This window comes from Palaemon carinicauda, chromosome 11, assembly GCF_036898095.1.
Source record: "Palaemon carinicauda isolate YSFRI2023 chromosome 11, ASM3689809v2, whole genome shotgun sequence".
Lineage (NCBI taxonomy): Eukaryota > Metazoa > Arthropoda > Malacostraca > Decapoda > Palaemonidae > Palaemon > Palaemon carinicauda.
In genome coordinates, this window is record NC_090735.1 from 144,457,320 (window position 1) to 144,469,819 (window position 12,500).

The 12,500-nt window shown below is 32.9% G+C and overlaps 2 protein-coding genes across 4 annotated transcripts; one reads left to right on the plus strand and one right to left on the minus strand.

Moving 5' to 3' along the window:
* Positions 1–5,026: 5,026 nt before the first annotated feature.
* On the plus strand, positions 5,027–7,989 carry LOC137649809 (uncharacterized). Of its 3 annotated transcripts, none has more exons than XM_068382752.1 (3): positions 5,027–5,144; positions 6,935–7,045; positions 7,508–7,989. In XM_068382752.1, the coding sequence occupies exons 2-3, from the start codon at positions 6,940–6,942 to the stop codon at positions 7,843–7,845; spliced, it is 444 nt and encodes a 147-aa protein (XP_068238853.1). In that variant the 5' UTR covers positions 5,027–5,144; positions 6,935–6,939; the 3' UTR covers positions 7,846–7,989. The 3 variants fall into 3 exon arrangements, with proteins under 3 accessions (XP_068238853.1, XP_068238856.1, XP_068238855.1); XM_068382755.1 differs by having other exon boundaries at positions 5,052–5,149; XM_068382754.1 differs by having other exon boundaries at positions 5,110–5,167.
* Positions 7,990–9,994: 2,005 nt separating this feature from the next.
* On the minus strand, positions 9,995–12,131 carry LOC137649810 (uncharacterized). The gene is made up of 3 exons (XM_068382756.1): positions 12,041–12,131; positions 10,980–11,090; positions 9,995–10,665 (listed from the first exon to the last, which is right to left on the minus strand). Exons 2-3 carry the CDS (start codon positions 11,083–11,085, stop codon positions 10,331–10,333), a joined length of 441 nt encoding a protein of 146 aa, XP_068238857.1. The 5' UTR covers positions 11,086–11,090; positions 12,041–12,131; the 3' UTR covers positions 9,995–10,330.
* Positions 12,132–12,500: the final 369 nt, after the last annotated feature.

Consider the following 12,500-nt stretch of genomic DNA (forward strand, 5'->3'; position numbering starts at 1 on the left):
GAAAAACTACAGGTTATAGTCAATTTTATTTTCTTCAAACATGGGTTTCACGAACCACCTTCCTGGATCCGTTAGTGTGTCCTCTTAAAATAAAGTTATTCCTTTGCTATCAGTTAAACACAACAGTTAGTATAAGCCTGAAATAAAATATCTTAACTGCTACATTTGTTGATATACCGTAGCAGAGTTAAACGATTCCTGCAACAGGACAGAAGTTATTTCTTTACAATATAGAACTGTCTTTAAAACAATCTACATCGTTGTACAATATTTTGAAAATTACAGCTAATTTCTCAGGATTTATGAAACATTCGATATATAATTATTGAATTTTCGTATGACCAAAGTCACTCTTGAACTGTAGAAGTATCTGCCCATTAACTCTCCAATGGTCGTTTCACATGTACCGTAACTGTTAGCCCCATAAACACTTATAGGATTCTAGAAATAGTGTATTTCCCCAGTTACGAACTCTTACCTTAACGTTCTACATCCCAAATAAAACTCCCTTCGGATAAAAAAAAAAAAAAAAAAAAAAAAAAAAAAAAAAAAAAAAAAAAAAAAAAACAAAGCAAAGATTTTAGAGTTAACTTTACTTCAAAGTAAAATTCTCTACCAAGTTTCAGTATAGGAAAAAATTTATATTTTTTAGTGAAATTATAGTTTTAACTTTAGTTAAAAATCAAAAGAAAATTATTTTAAATTACGAAAGAATTAAAACTTTAGGACGCAAAATGTGAGTATGTTTTTTCTTAAAATTAGCTCTAAACTTTTCTGAACCTACAAGCAAATGGAGTTCTATTATTATTTTACTCAAAATTTCAGTAGAAACAAACTTCATAATTGCTTGCAAGATAATAGCCCCGTTGCACTATCGCCATTTCCCATGCTTCCAATTGTCAAACACATCCAAGTTTAAAAAAGGCCTCATTGTATTAGAATGCTAATACTCCCAGAACTAATACACCCAGAACTAGAAATGCAAGTACTAAAAGAATTAATTTTACTTTAAACTAATAAAAAGAAAAGCGAAGCCCTGTTTAGCGTTTGACCAAGAATCTAATTCTTCAGTTTTCCCTGTTGAAATTCTTTCATGAACGATACAATATCCCCAGGTTTTCACTTCATTAAATGTATCTTATACCATTTAATTTTTTTTTATCAAAATATTTTCATTATGAACATAAGCTTCTTTAGAGAAAGTAAGTCTGACCAATCTCATCAGCTGTCAAGTTATTCCATTATTAAATTATTGGTAAATTACCTTAAACATTTTCTGTAAGGATTTTTATTAAATATCACACTTAAATCCCTAGTTTAAGTTTTTAACTTAATGCTCTATCACCAAACTTATGTTTGATGCAGTCTACTTTCAGTTAGTTTCCTAGTTCGCACATTAGAGCTGCGTAAAAACCTAAAATAAACAGTTTCATATTTCAGCTGAGAAACTACAAACAATCTACTTTCAATCTGTGATTCGTTGGTTGACAAGTGGTCAATAAGGTTACTCAGTTTAAATAATTACAAATGAAGCTTTAGTTGAATAACTATTATCATACTTATTTTGAGCATTCACCAAGCGGGTCTTATTACAAAATAAAGTCAAATGTTTCAAACCCGAGTTCCGGGTTTTAAGAAAAAAATTCTTAAACTGGTTAAAATAATTAGACCGAACCAAAATGTAAAAATTTTCCATTTAATTTTCAACATTACATATCTTAGTAATAGCTTAAAGATGCATTATGTAGGACAACCACGGAGTTGATTATATTAGTTTATTTGGAGTATACAATTAAACCATGATAAAAAGGAAAGATAAGTCAACCATACTTTAAATTGACCCAAAGTTATGCTCATCATTCTGAATGATCTTCCAAATCAAAGCCAAATTAAGATTAACTAATTAAATGGCCAGCTAACCAGGATTTTCCCTGCCAGAAATACCACAAACCTTAGGCGTGGGTTTTACCAAAACTGGAAGAGCAAATAGTCATGTCAAAAAAAAAGCAAATTAAATTAACCTGTCATAACTTACAACTGACCAGTAACTTAAACCACCGGAACTTCTAAGATTTATAATTTCCCAAATCTTCCAGTACAAAACTGACTTTCAAACACCAATGGGCATGAACAAATTTAGCAGGATTTCCAGTATCAATTTAAGTATTTATAAAAGACCTTGACAGGAGTTCCAGTAACAATCTTCATCCAAACCAAGCCGCCATAGGTAGAAACCAGAGTTGTTGATCGAACTTAGTCCTTACATCATTGTAACCTGAATTATCGCCATCCAATCTGAAAAAAAAGTAAAGTTATCAGAAAGGTTACATTTACATAAAGAGTTAAGTTATCCTTACATAATTGATCGATATCTTAAAGACTGATAATAAGTAAATAGCAACTAATAAAATAACCAGTTTCGTAAAACAGCAATTTATATACTTTAGAATTTAAGAGTAGGATTATTAATACTAAAATCAGGAATGAATCTACTTTAATGTGAAGAGAAAATTAGTTAGGAAAACTTTACTTTAAGTTTGTGATCGATAGGCTTCAAGTTGCAAAAACCTAAATAAAGTACAAAAGAAAATAATACTCGCCGAACTTAAAACTAAGGGTTAAAGCAAGCCTCCCTATAGCGCACGGTAGACCTTTAACTTTAAGGTCTACCTTGCGCTATAGGGAACATCCTCCCACGATTGGGGGCGCCGCCCCCAATCGGGGAGGACTGGCTTGCTTGGGATTGGATTAAAAAACAAACAAAACAATACTTGCCTTTGAGTTTAGAATGAAAAAATACTTCACCATATTGCAGCGTTGTCAACAATCAGTCTATTTAGCAACAAGTGTCTGTATGTAAGGATAATACAAGTAACACCAGCTCTTAATGATTAAAGACCTCCCTCCAGATTATAAGCTTGAGATGCGATGGTAATTAGGTGCTCCCAGACTTATTTCCGGAAATAACAATTACAGAAAAGTTAAACAATGGTTATTTAAAAAGCATTCAGCATACAAGCCAATAACTAACAGGTATTATCAGTTGTGTATTTGAATTACATTTAGTGTACAGAAATAACTAACAGATCACCAATAAACAAAAATAATAATAATAAAGAACTAAAAATCTACACAAGTGAAAGTCACCTTTACGCAGTTCTTTACTTACCAATTACTAAAGCCTCGGGATATATTGTTCACCGGGTACCACCAACTCCCCAACTGTTGGAGTTGAAGACAAAGGCAGCTTGAGGAAGCTTCGCTATGCCCAGCCAATGACTCTTTAACAGGGAAAGGCAATACTTAAAACGATGTAACAATCCCTTGCTTGGTCCATTTCTTAAAAGTCAACTTTACGGCGGGCGAAAATAAAATCTATTATTACAGAATCATCTATTTCCTTCTTATATCTACCATGCGTTCGCTTTACCTTTATCTATCACATATATGTGGATTATATATACATACATACATACATATATATATATATATATATATATATATATATATATATATATATATATATATATATATATATATATATATATATATATACGTACATGTATATATATATATATATATATATATATATATATATATATATATATATATATATATATATATATATATATATATACTGTACATATACGCATATATATATACAGTATATATATATATATATATATATATGTCTAAGCATATATATATATATATATATATATATATATATATATATATATATATATATATATATATATATATATATATATATATATATATATATATATATATATATATGTCTAACTCATACTGGGATTGAACCCTAGTCTCTTCAAATGGAAGGTAATGTTGCTACCAACTATGTCAGCAGAAGCTCCGAGAGAAAACGGAACCTATGTGCTAACTGGATTTGAGGTATCAGGATTTACCTGGTGTGACATCAGTCTCATAATCAGCGAGAGGAGCTCAGATGAGTGCCTCATTTGAGGGACCAAAGTTTTTGAGCATAAAAGAATATCATATTGTCTGGAGGCGACTGCATCGTCTCGAATATTGTCCTGCAGTTCACGAATGATGCAATACATTGAACGACTCTGACGAAGTCTAAGACGCGCTGGTTCCGGATTCTGCTTAAAAGCAACAAAATTACCCCATATTGGAACATTATTTTGAAAATACTGATAACAAAAACTATACCAACACAAATATAAAGTGACTTATACAACTCTTATACAAAGGACAAAATGTTGGATAAAATTGGTCAATATGCAGGGCCGAGACACCATGCAAGGCTAAGTAAATTAACATCCAGGATAGCCATTATAACTGAAGGAGGACAGTAACGATGGTTTTTGAAATACTTATCCGAGAGGAAGGTAAAGAAACAGATGGGGAAAAGGCAATGTTATTATGATAAATATTCAAAACGGTACGTATTTGTATTACTAAATTTGTAACAATAAGAAAGTTTACTATATATTTTCGGTACATACGTATGCATGAGCAAGAATATAACTATAGATGTTATCACAAAGTCCATTAAATTTTACTAACTCAAATATATGGAATTAACAACTAATGACCAAAAGATATCATGGGGGTGAGAAGAAAAAAAAATGCCCACTGCCTGCAGATTATGTAAGGGTGGGGGGGGGGGGGATTCTCATGAACTTCAACCTCTGCAAAATAAATAAGCTGTATCCCTTGGGGGAAGGGGGGGGGGGGCAGTTTTGGCGGGGAAGTGGTCTCAGGGATAATACTAATCATTTTTTCCTCGAGTGTATGACCTTCTTAACTTTGCCAGCTCGACTTGCCATGCATCTTGGAAACATAGACTAGGGTTGCCATATGTTACCATTTAAGCCCCTTTGCTGGGTTAAAATATATACTGTATTTGATAATTATATTCCTGCCGTCGTGTTCTTCTGGAAGAACTCCAAATGAAAGGTAAATATACTATTATAAAAGTGCATCTGGAAGAAGAATATGGAAAGGAAATTAAATGGCAGATGTCGAAAATTATACCTAATAACGGCATCTTGCCTCTCCAGAAGAGACCCAGCGCCGAATATATAAGCTAGGTAGTATGGTCATTCTTTCAACAACTCCGTATCCTTATTAAAAGCATCCTTTACGTAAGAAAGGTAACGTAAGTTGAGGATTACACGCAAGTACATTAATATACTGTTTTAGAATTTTTTTTGAAATACAGAAATTTCTTTCATTTAATTGATTTTTTTTTTTTAAAGATGGCTTCCTTTATAGATTGTTTAGATATGGTTTAAAAAAGTGAATATTGATAATTACAAGTGACGTGATTTTTTATAAAGTAGTTTAATATACTTTTCATATCAAAGAAAGTTCTCCTCATGATGATTTTACTCCTTCAAAAGTCAACTTTTTTTCAAGTTCCATCGATGAATAATACAGTACATTTGGATATGCCTTAAATCACTTCATAAACATGACTAGAAATCAGCATTCCTTTTGAAGTCATTCTTTTTAATTTCCATGATCTTCTGAGCTATGTTTGATGATTGACGAACCTACAGCGTTCATAGAAATAATGAATATATTGAAGGTCTCGCATTTTTAAAGAACAGTGATGAAAATAGCTACAATACATATTAGAATTGTCAAAATCTGATGATATTTCAATCTCAGAAACATGTTTCTTTTCACGAATCCAAAAGATCAATAACGGGAAAAATCTTTCAGATATAGAGACATTTTATAAACGTTTAAAGGTTTAAAGGCCACTCTTAAATGGCAGTGGCAAGGGACAGTGACATTGTCCTAGCAAGCAAGACAATGGCCTAGAGATTGACCATATATATCCATATGATCAGCGCCCAAGCCCCCTCTCTACCCGAGCTAGGTCCAGGGAGGGCCAAGCAATGGCTGCTGATGATTCAGCATGTAGACATATAGGCTCCCTAAAACCCCCATTTGTATTCTATTAATAATAATAATAATAATAATAATAATAATAATAATAATAATAATAATAATAATAATAATCGACCAAGGTAAATTTCTCGAATAGTGTGCACTACAACATATATCACCAAATGTTGAAAGCAATATGGAAAAGAAATCTTTTGGTGCTTGCGTATGATAAGAATGTATATTTTTGTAGGGGCTGGGGCTGACTGGGAGTGGGGGGTACTGCAAAGTGTTGTGGAAAGTGGATCTCTGACGCTACTGTCATGCGTTCCCAATTCTGATTCTCTGTCTCTGCTAAGTTATTCACTGATTAACTCTGGAGAAGAATAAGGATTTTTAGTGGCAATATAAGTTTTCATTCGAGATATTCTACTTATTTAAACGCCTTATTAACAGTTTGTGTCGTAGTCTTATTTGAGAATATAATGCAATTTACCGTGGCTATGTTCTCTGTAAAAGATATCCAGTTTACAATAATTCGAGCATAAAAGCAAAGATGGTTGTGCGAGGGCTAGAGGCTGTGATGTAGGTATTGGGAGTTGAAAATTCCTGTGTTCGTGTCATGCTTTTTTTTGCCACCAAAAGCATCAAAAGCTGCAGGGAAGCTTTTTTTTTTTTTTTTTTTTTTTTTTTTTTTTTTTTTTTTTTTTTTTTTAGCTGGTTAAACTTTTAAGGTAATTATCTAAGTTTGAGGTAATTTGCATGGTTTCAAAGTAATTTTTAAAGCTTAGAATATTTTTAAGGTAATTTCGGTTCTACTATCTTGAAACTTAAGGAAACTTGAAAAGTCCTATGGTAATCCAAGTTAAAAAGCAGGAGCATCTAATGTAATGGCCACATACTAAAGTTTAAACCCTGCTGTGAAAGAAGACGATGAAATTTTGACGATAAATTATTATGATATATATCTCTTTATAATAGCTTTTTTCGTTCTCATTCAGACATGAAAAAAATGTGAGTTACTCATCTTTTCTTTAAATCTCCACAGCCAAGATGAAATCCCTGATTGTGGCATCTCTCTGTATCGCCATGGCTCTTGGTCAAACACAAGTCGATTCCAACTTTAACGTTCGTGTTTTGCCGGCCAATGTGTCGCCAGGTAGGCATTAGTTTCGTTTTTAAACTTTTATTTATTCGATTTTGAAAGTACCTACAGTTTGAATAGTAAAATAGCTTTACGTACATTAATTTTTTACCAGCATCAATTGAGAGGAAATTGCTGTCTCAAAGTTGGAGCAAATGCTTTTTTGTTGACCAGGCGGACATGAGTCTTTTTATAGTTTATATATGACATATTTGTTTTTGACGTTGTTAATAGTTTATATATGACATATCTGTTTTGACGTTGTTGCCTTTTTTTAGAATGAATTATTGTTAATTTGTTCTCTTCATTTATTTATTTCCTCATTTCCTTTCCTCACTGGGCTATTTTTCCCTATTGGGGCCCCTGGGCTTATAGCATCTTGCTTTTCCAACTAGGGTTGTAGCTTGGATAGTAATAATAATAATAATAATATCGTGCCTGAAGAGTTTTTAGTAATCTGTTTCACCTTATCTACAGATGCCCCAAATGCCTGCTATGGCTCCACCGCCCGGAAATCTTTCGAGGTAGGACAGACTTGGTTCCTGAATCCCATCTGTGGTAGATCCACTTGCCTCCAAGACGGAAGCAGACTATTCGAAAGGATAGAAGACTGTGGTCAACCACCAAATGACTCTCCAGGCTGCCGATTATCGAACGAGCCCGATATTGACCAGACGTACCCAGCCTGCTGTCCTGTGTACGAGTGCCAGCCTGGTGCCGAACTCCAGTATCCTACTGAGGAGGAACTCAGGGCTGCTGCACAGCAGGCTGCACAGCAGGCTGCACAGGCTGCACAAGGAGCTCAAGCTGCATAATTAACAGAATCAATTGTTCTTTAGGAGAGGCTGAAAAAGAAATCAATTATTTTTATATTTTTAATAATTTTTTTCTGCTCTCATCATAGATTAATATAATTTCTTGTAACTTTCGTTATGAATAATAAAATATAAGAAACTCTCCTCAGTATCAGCTTCATTTCTAGAAAATTTCATTACCATTAAAAGTAACTTTTCACTTCAGCTAGTTTGGCATCATTTGAATATGATAATAGCCCTTCTGGGAAAAGCTAAGATTATATTTGTAGAAAAAGTACTTAGCTATGCTTTTTTTCGTCGGGTATAAATGAATCATTAACAATTGTGATTTTGATCAATGAAAATATAAATCACAATGGCATTTAGTATTGAATTTTACCTTAGGGAACGTATATCCACTGGGATTTCATTTATGATAAATGCTTTTGGCTGAGTAAGTATTCGAACTTATATCCTGAGTCAAAACTATCTCTTACTGTGTCGATGCATGAAAAGGATATTACTGTCGTGCATAGAGTGTATAAAATGAATATTTTATTATGCTTATCTCCCTTTCTCTCAATAGTAAACAGACGATATAGAGGAACTCAATAAGTGATTGATTATTCATCAAATGTAAATGAAGAACTTAGAAATATTATGGCAGTTCAATTGCTTGAAAAGATTTTCAAATTTGAAAAGATGCTAAGGATAAAATAAAAAATCGTTATTCATAAATGGAGCAACCTACTACTACTACTACTACTACTACTACTACTACTACTACTACTACTACTACTACTAATAATAATAATAATAATAGTATACGTACTATTATTCAAATGATTCTGTATAAGTTTCATTGGAATCTGAACGAAACTTTTAAATGAATAAAACTGGAATTTAATTTTTTTTTTGTTTTTGTTTTTTATCGAATAATACTGCATTAAAATAAAGGAAAACATTTTTATTCCCAAAACCCTTTCGTTAGGAAGGTTATAAAAAAGTGCTCTCATTTCGTGGTATCAGTTGGCTCCTAGTAAATCACAATTTAATTATAGTTTTCAGCATTGCTCAGAAAATTGAAGGCGTTTTTATTCTTTACACACACACACACACACACACATATATATATATACATATATATATATATATATATATATATATATATATATATATATATATATGTGTGTGTGTGTGTGTGTGTGTGTGTGTGTTAGTCTCTGTGAATGTGCGTGTGTAGGTTATTACAAACACACGCAGATACACAAACACATATATACACACGTAACGTATATATATATATATATATATATATATATATATATATATATATATATATATATATATATGTATGTATATATATATATATATATATATGTATGTATATATATATATATATATATATATATATATATATATATATATGTATGTATATATATATATATATATATATATATATATATATATATATATATATATATATATATATATATATATACACACACACACTAGTATACACGACTCGTCAAAAATGACGGCTAAATATTTAGATAGATATGTAAACCCACGCACACACAGATTCACCCCTGCCCACCCCTTCCCCCTTTCCTAACTACAACACGAAAGTTTCTGCAACTTATGGGAGACTGTGGTTTCAGAGAGGACCTTTCGGGCTAATCCCCTTTCACCAGGGTACGACTATTCCCTCTACCCCTACCTGAGGGAAGGTGAGAGACCGAGCAATCATACGTTTGGCAATGCAGCATCTTCAAGTTGGTTAAATATCCCGATATATATTCAATCTCTTTATGGTATTTTATTCTCTCGTATGAAGAGGCTAATAAGGTCTATGTTAACTGCAATGAAAACCTATCCAAACGAGGTGTTAGCTGTGTATATGCAAATATCTAGACTAGAAATATGATGGAATAGATGTAATCAGGACAAAACATCTTTAAGGTATTTATAGGTATGCCATAAAAGCTTACGTAATCCAAGCTCATATCAAATAGTAGTACCTGGTTTGATTGAACCGAGGTCAAAGACAAGGATATAACAATGGAATATAGATTAAAGATTACTTTTCAGAAAAGAGAATTGCTCATGTATTTACTACCTATATTTTCTTCTTCTGGAGGGGATGTCAAGGATATACTAAAAGAATGAATGAAAAATAAGTGTTTTTATTCCTTCTTTACAATTGGTACTCTGAAAATTCTCATTTATATATTTTTATATCCTCATAGTAACAACGATCATAAGTCGGACTCTGATGAACGTATGAGGTTAGAATGTTGAATTTTTATAGAAAATGCTATTGTGTTTACAGATAAATGCTTAACACACTTCAAGTACATAACACATTATTTTAGTTCTTGTTTAGAAGTTAATAGAATTTCTCAGTGTGTTTTGTCATCACAACCCAATTTCAAACACATCAGTCGGATACACAAATCATAGACTTATGAGATGGAAAATCAGGAAAAATCTAACGTTCCATTCCTTAACCACTCTGTCCTCCTTGTGCAGCCTGTGCAGCTTGTGCAGCCTGCTGTGCAGCAGCCCTGAGTTCCTCCTCAGTTGGGTACTGGAGACTGGCACCAGGCTGGCACTCGTATCTGGGACAGCACTCTGGGTACGGCTTAGCTTGGTCGGCTTCATTTGTAACTCTGCAGCCGGGAGATGGCTTTGGCTCAAAGCCACAGTCTTCCACCCTTTCGAAAAGTCGGTTTTGGTTTGCAATGCAGGTGGCCCTACCGCAGAAGGGAGCCAGGGACCATGACTGACCCACGGGGAAGCCACGTCTGGCAGTGAATGCATAGCACTGGGTTGGAGCCTCTGAATGAGAGAGAAAAAGTTTTAATCATACCTCCAAGGTATATTTGGTTTTCTTGGGATATTTTCATAAAAACTTTGTTTTAAATTTTCACTGAATAAAATATTTTCAAATGGTTCTACCTATAATAATAATAATCATAAAAAACTCCTTTGCACTAGGAGGGGACAGCTTCTCTTGAAAAAAAAAAAAAAAAAAAAAAAAAAAAAAAAAAAAAAAAAAAAAAAAAAAAAAAAATTACAAAAATTACAAAAATTTTAGATGCGTGTTTGTTCTTCCGAATCTTGATGTTTTAAAAAGAGTAGAGAATACTGACCTCTTCTGACTTCAGCAGGCAAGTTGCGAACATTGGGTGAAGGCTGGACTGTATTTTGGCAGAGGGCGACTGCGACGCAGACGGAGGCGATGATCAGGAATTTCATCTTGGCTGTGATTGATAAAGATGAAGAAAATCATATAAAATTTAGTTCAATGTTTCCGTTTCGACGTATTTAGAAAATATCTAATGTTGACTAATTTCATAGGAATAAATCCTCGAGACACAAAACTAAAGCATGATGGATATGTAGATTACATTAAGAACTTTCGTAGATAGGTCTGTAGAGTTAGTATCAAGACATTTACGGAATTAGTCATCATTTGATTACAGTATATCTTTATAACTGGTAAATCTACATCCCATATTCCCCAAGACATCTTGTAATCTAGTAGGATAATATATCATATGAAAATCAATCCCTTTAACCATAGAATATGACAACATCAGCTTCTCCTTTTAACGATAAACTACCTTATTTGATTTTGGGTTAAATAAGTATATTATTGATATCTTTTGATTTTTGATAGACTTAAAAATATTTTCATCAAAGAAAACATGACTATGGCTCGCATTCTGAAGAAAACTAGTTGCAATATATTGGCATTCAATTTTGCATGATGAGATTTTAACTTTTTCATTTGTCCGGATTTTCACTAAAATGGAAAAAGGAGAAACACTATTTTTGGTATTTAAATGCAAATCCATTGATTGACTTCATGAAAATGTTTGATAATATCTTTCTTCAGAAGGAAGAAAGAACAAAGACTTCAGCTATATTTGTGACATCATTTCCTTTGAGGCGGCAATGAGAAAAATAATGTAGTGTAGAGAAACATATTCTAATACTCTCTAGAATTTGTTAAGAAACCATATCAACAAAACCTGGTGTTTTTAGAGGTGGACATGAAATAAAGTCCTGCAAATAGAATATTCACAGAAGAATGTATATTTTGATACAATTCTCATAGACAAACAAACTACGGAAGGTTCATCTAACGTAAAATTTACCAGAGTACTTAGCTAAAAGAATAAATGCTAATAAACAAATCTGCACTTACCTGAGTACTGCACGCTGTGGTACTGTAGAGAAGGACAACGAGGTATCTGGCATTGACCATGATTTTACCCTTTTTATACCCAAAGACAAAAGATCAGCCGAGTTGCAAGACGTTGACGTAACTTCATATATCCTTTCCTTATCTTATTTCATCCATCTTCCCAGTTAAAGAAAACTGTCCCTGTCACTGCTTTCAGATCACTCGAAGAAACATGTTAGAAATGGGATAAAATCTCCATAGAAACTGTAATGACATTGAGAAGTTGTATTCGGGAGACAACAGGCAACTGCGTTGCGTAAATCCCCATGGATTTTTAGAGGCGTGTGCGAATTGGATCAGCAAGGAACGAAGGCAGTGCAAAAACCAGTCTCATTCGCTGATACCAAACCAAGGCAAAAAAAAAATGGAAGCTTTGAAAGGGTAAAAAAGTAAAACATTCGTGTCTGGGATAAACTATTTC

What these genes read in the sequence shown, in the direction of transcription:
- LOC137649809 (XM_068382752.1), top strand. Translation starts at nt 6,940, where the DNA reads ATGAAATCCCTGATTGTGGCATCTCTCTGTATCGCCATGGCTCTTGGT. An exon ending in GCCGGCCAATGTGTCGCCAG is followed by an intron (nt 7,046 to 7,507) that starts GTAGGCATTAGT and finishes CCTTATCTACAG; the next exon opens with ATGCCCCAAATGCCTGCTAT.
- LOC137649810 (XM_068382756.1), bottom strand. Translation starts at nt 11,085, where the DNA reads ATGAAATTCCTGATCATCGCCTCCGTCTGCGTCGCAGTCGCCCTCTGC. An exon ending in GCCTGCTGAAGTCAGAAGAG is followed by an intron (nt 10,666 to 10,979) that starts GTCAGTATTCTC and finishes TCTCTCATTCAG; the next exon opens with AGGCTCCAACCCAGTGCTAT.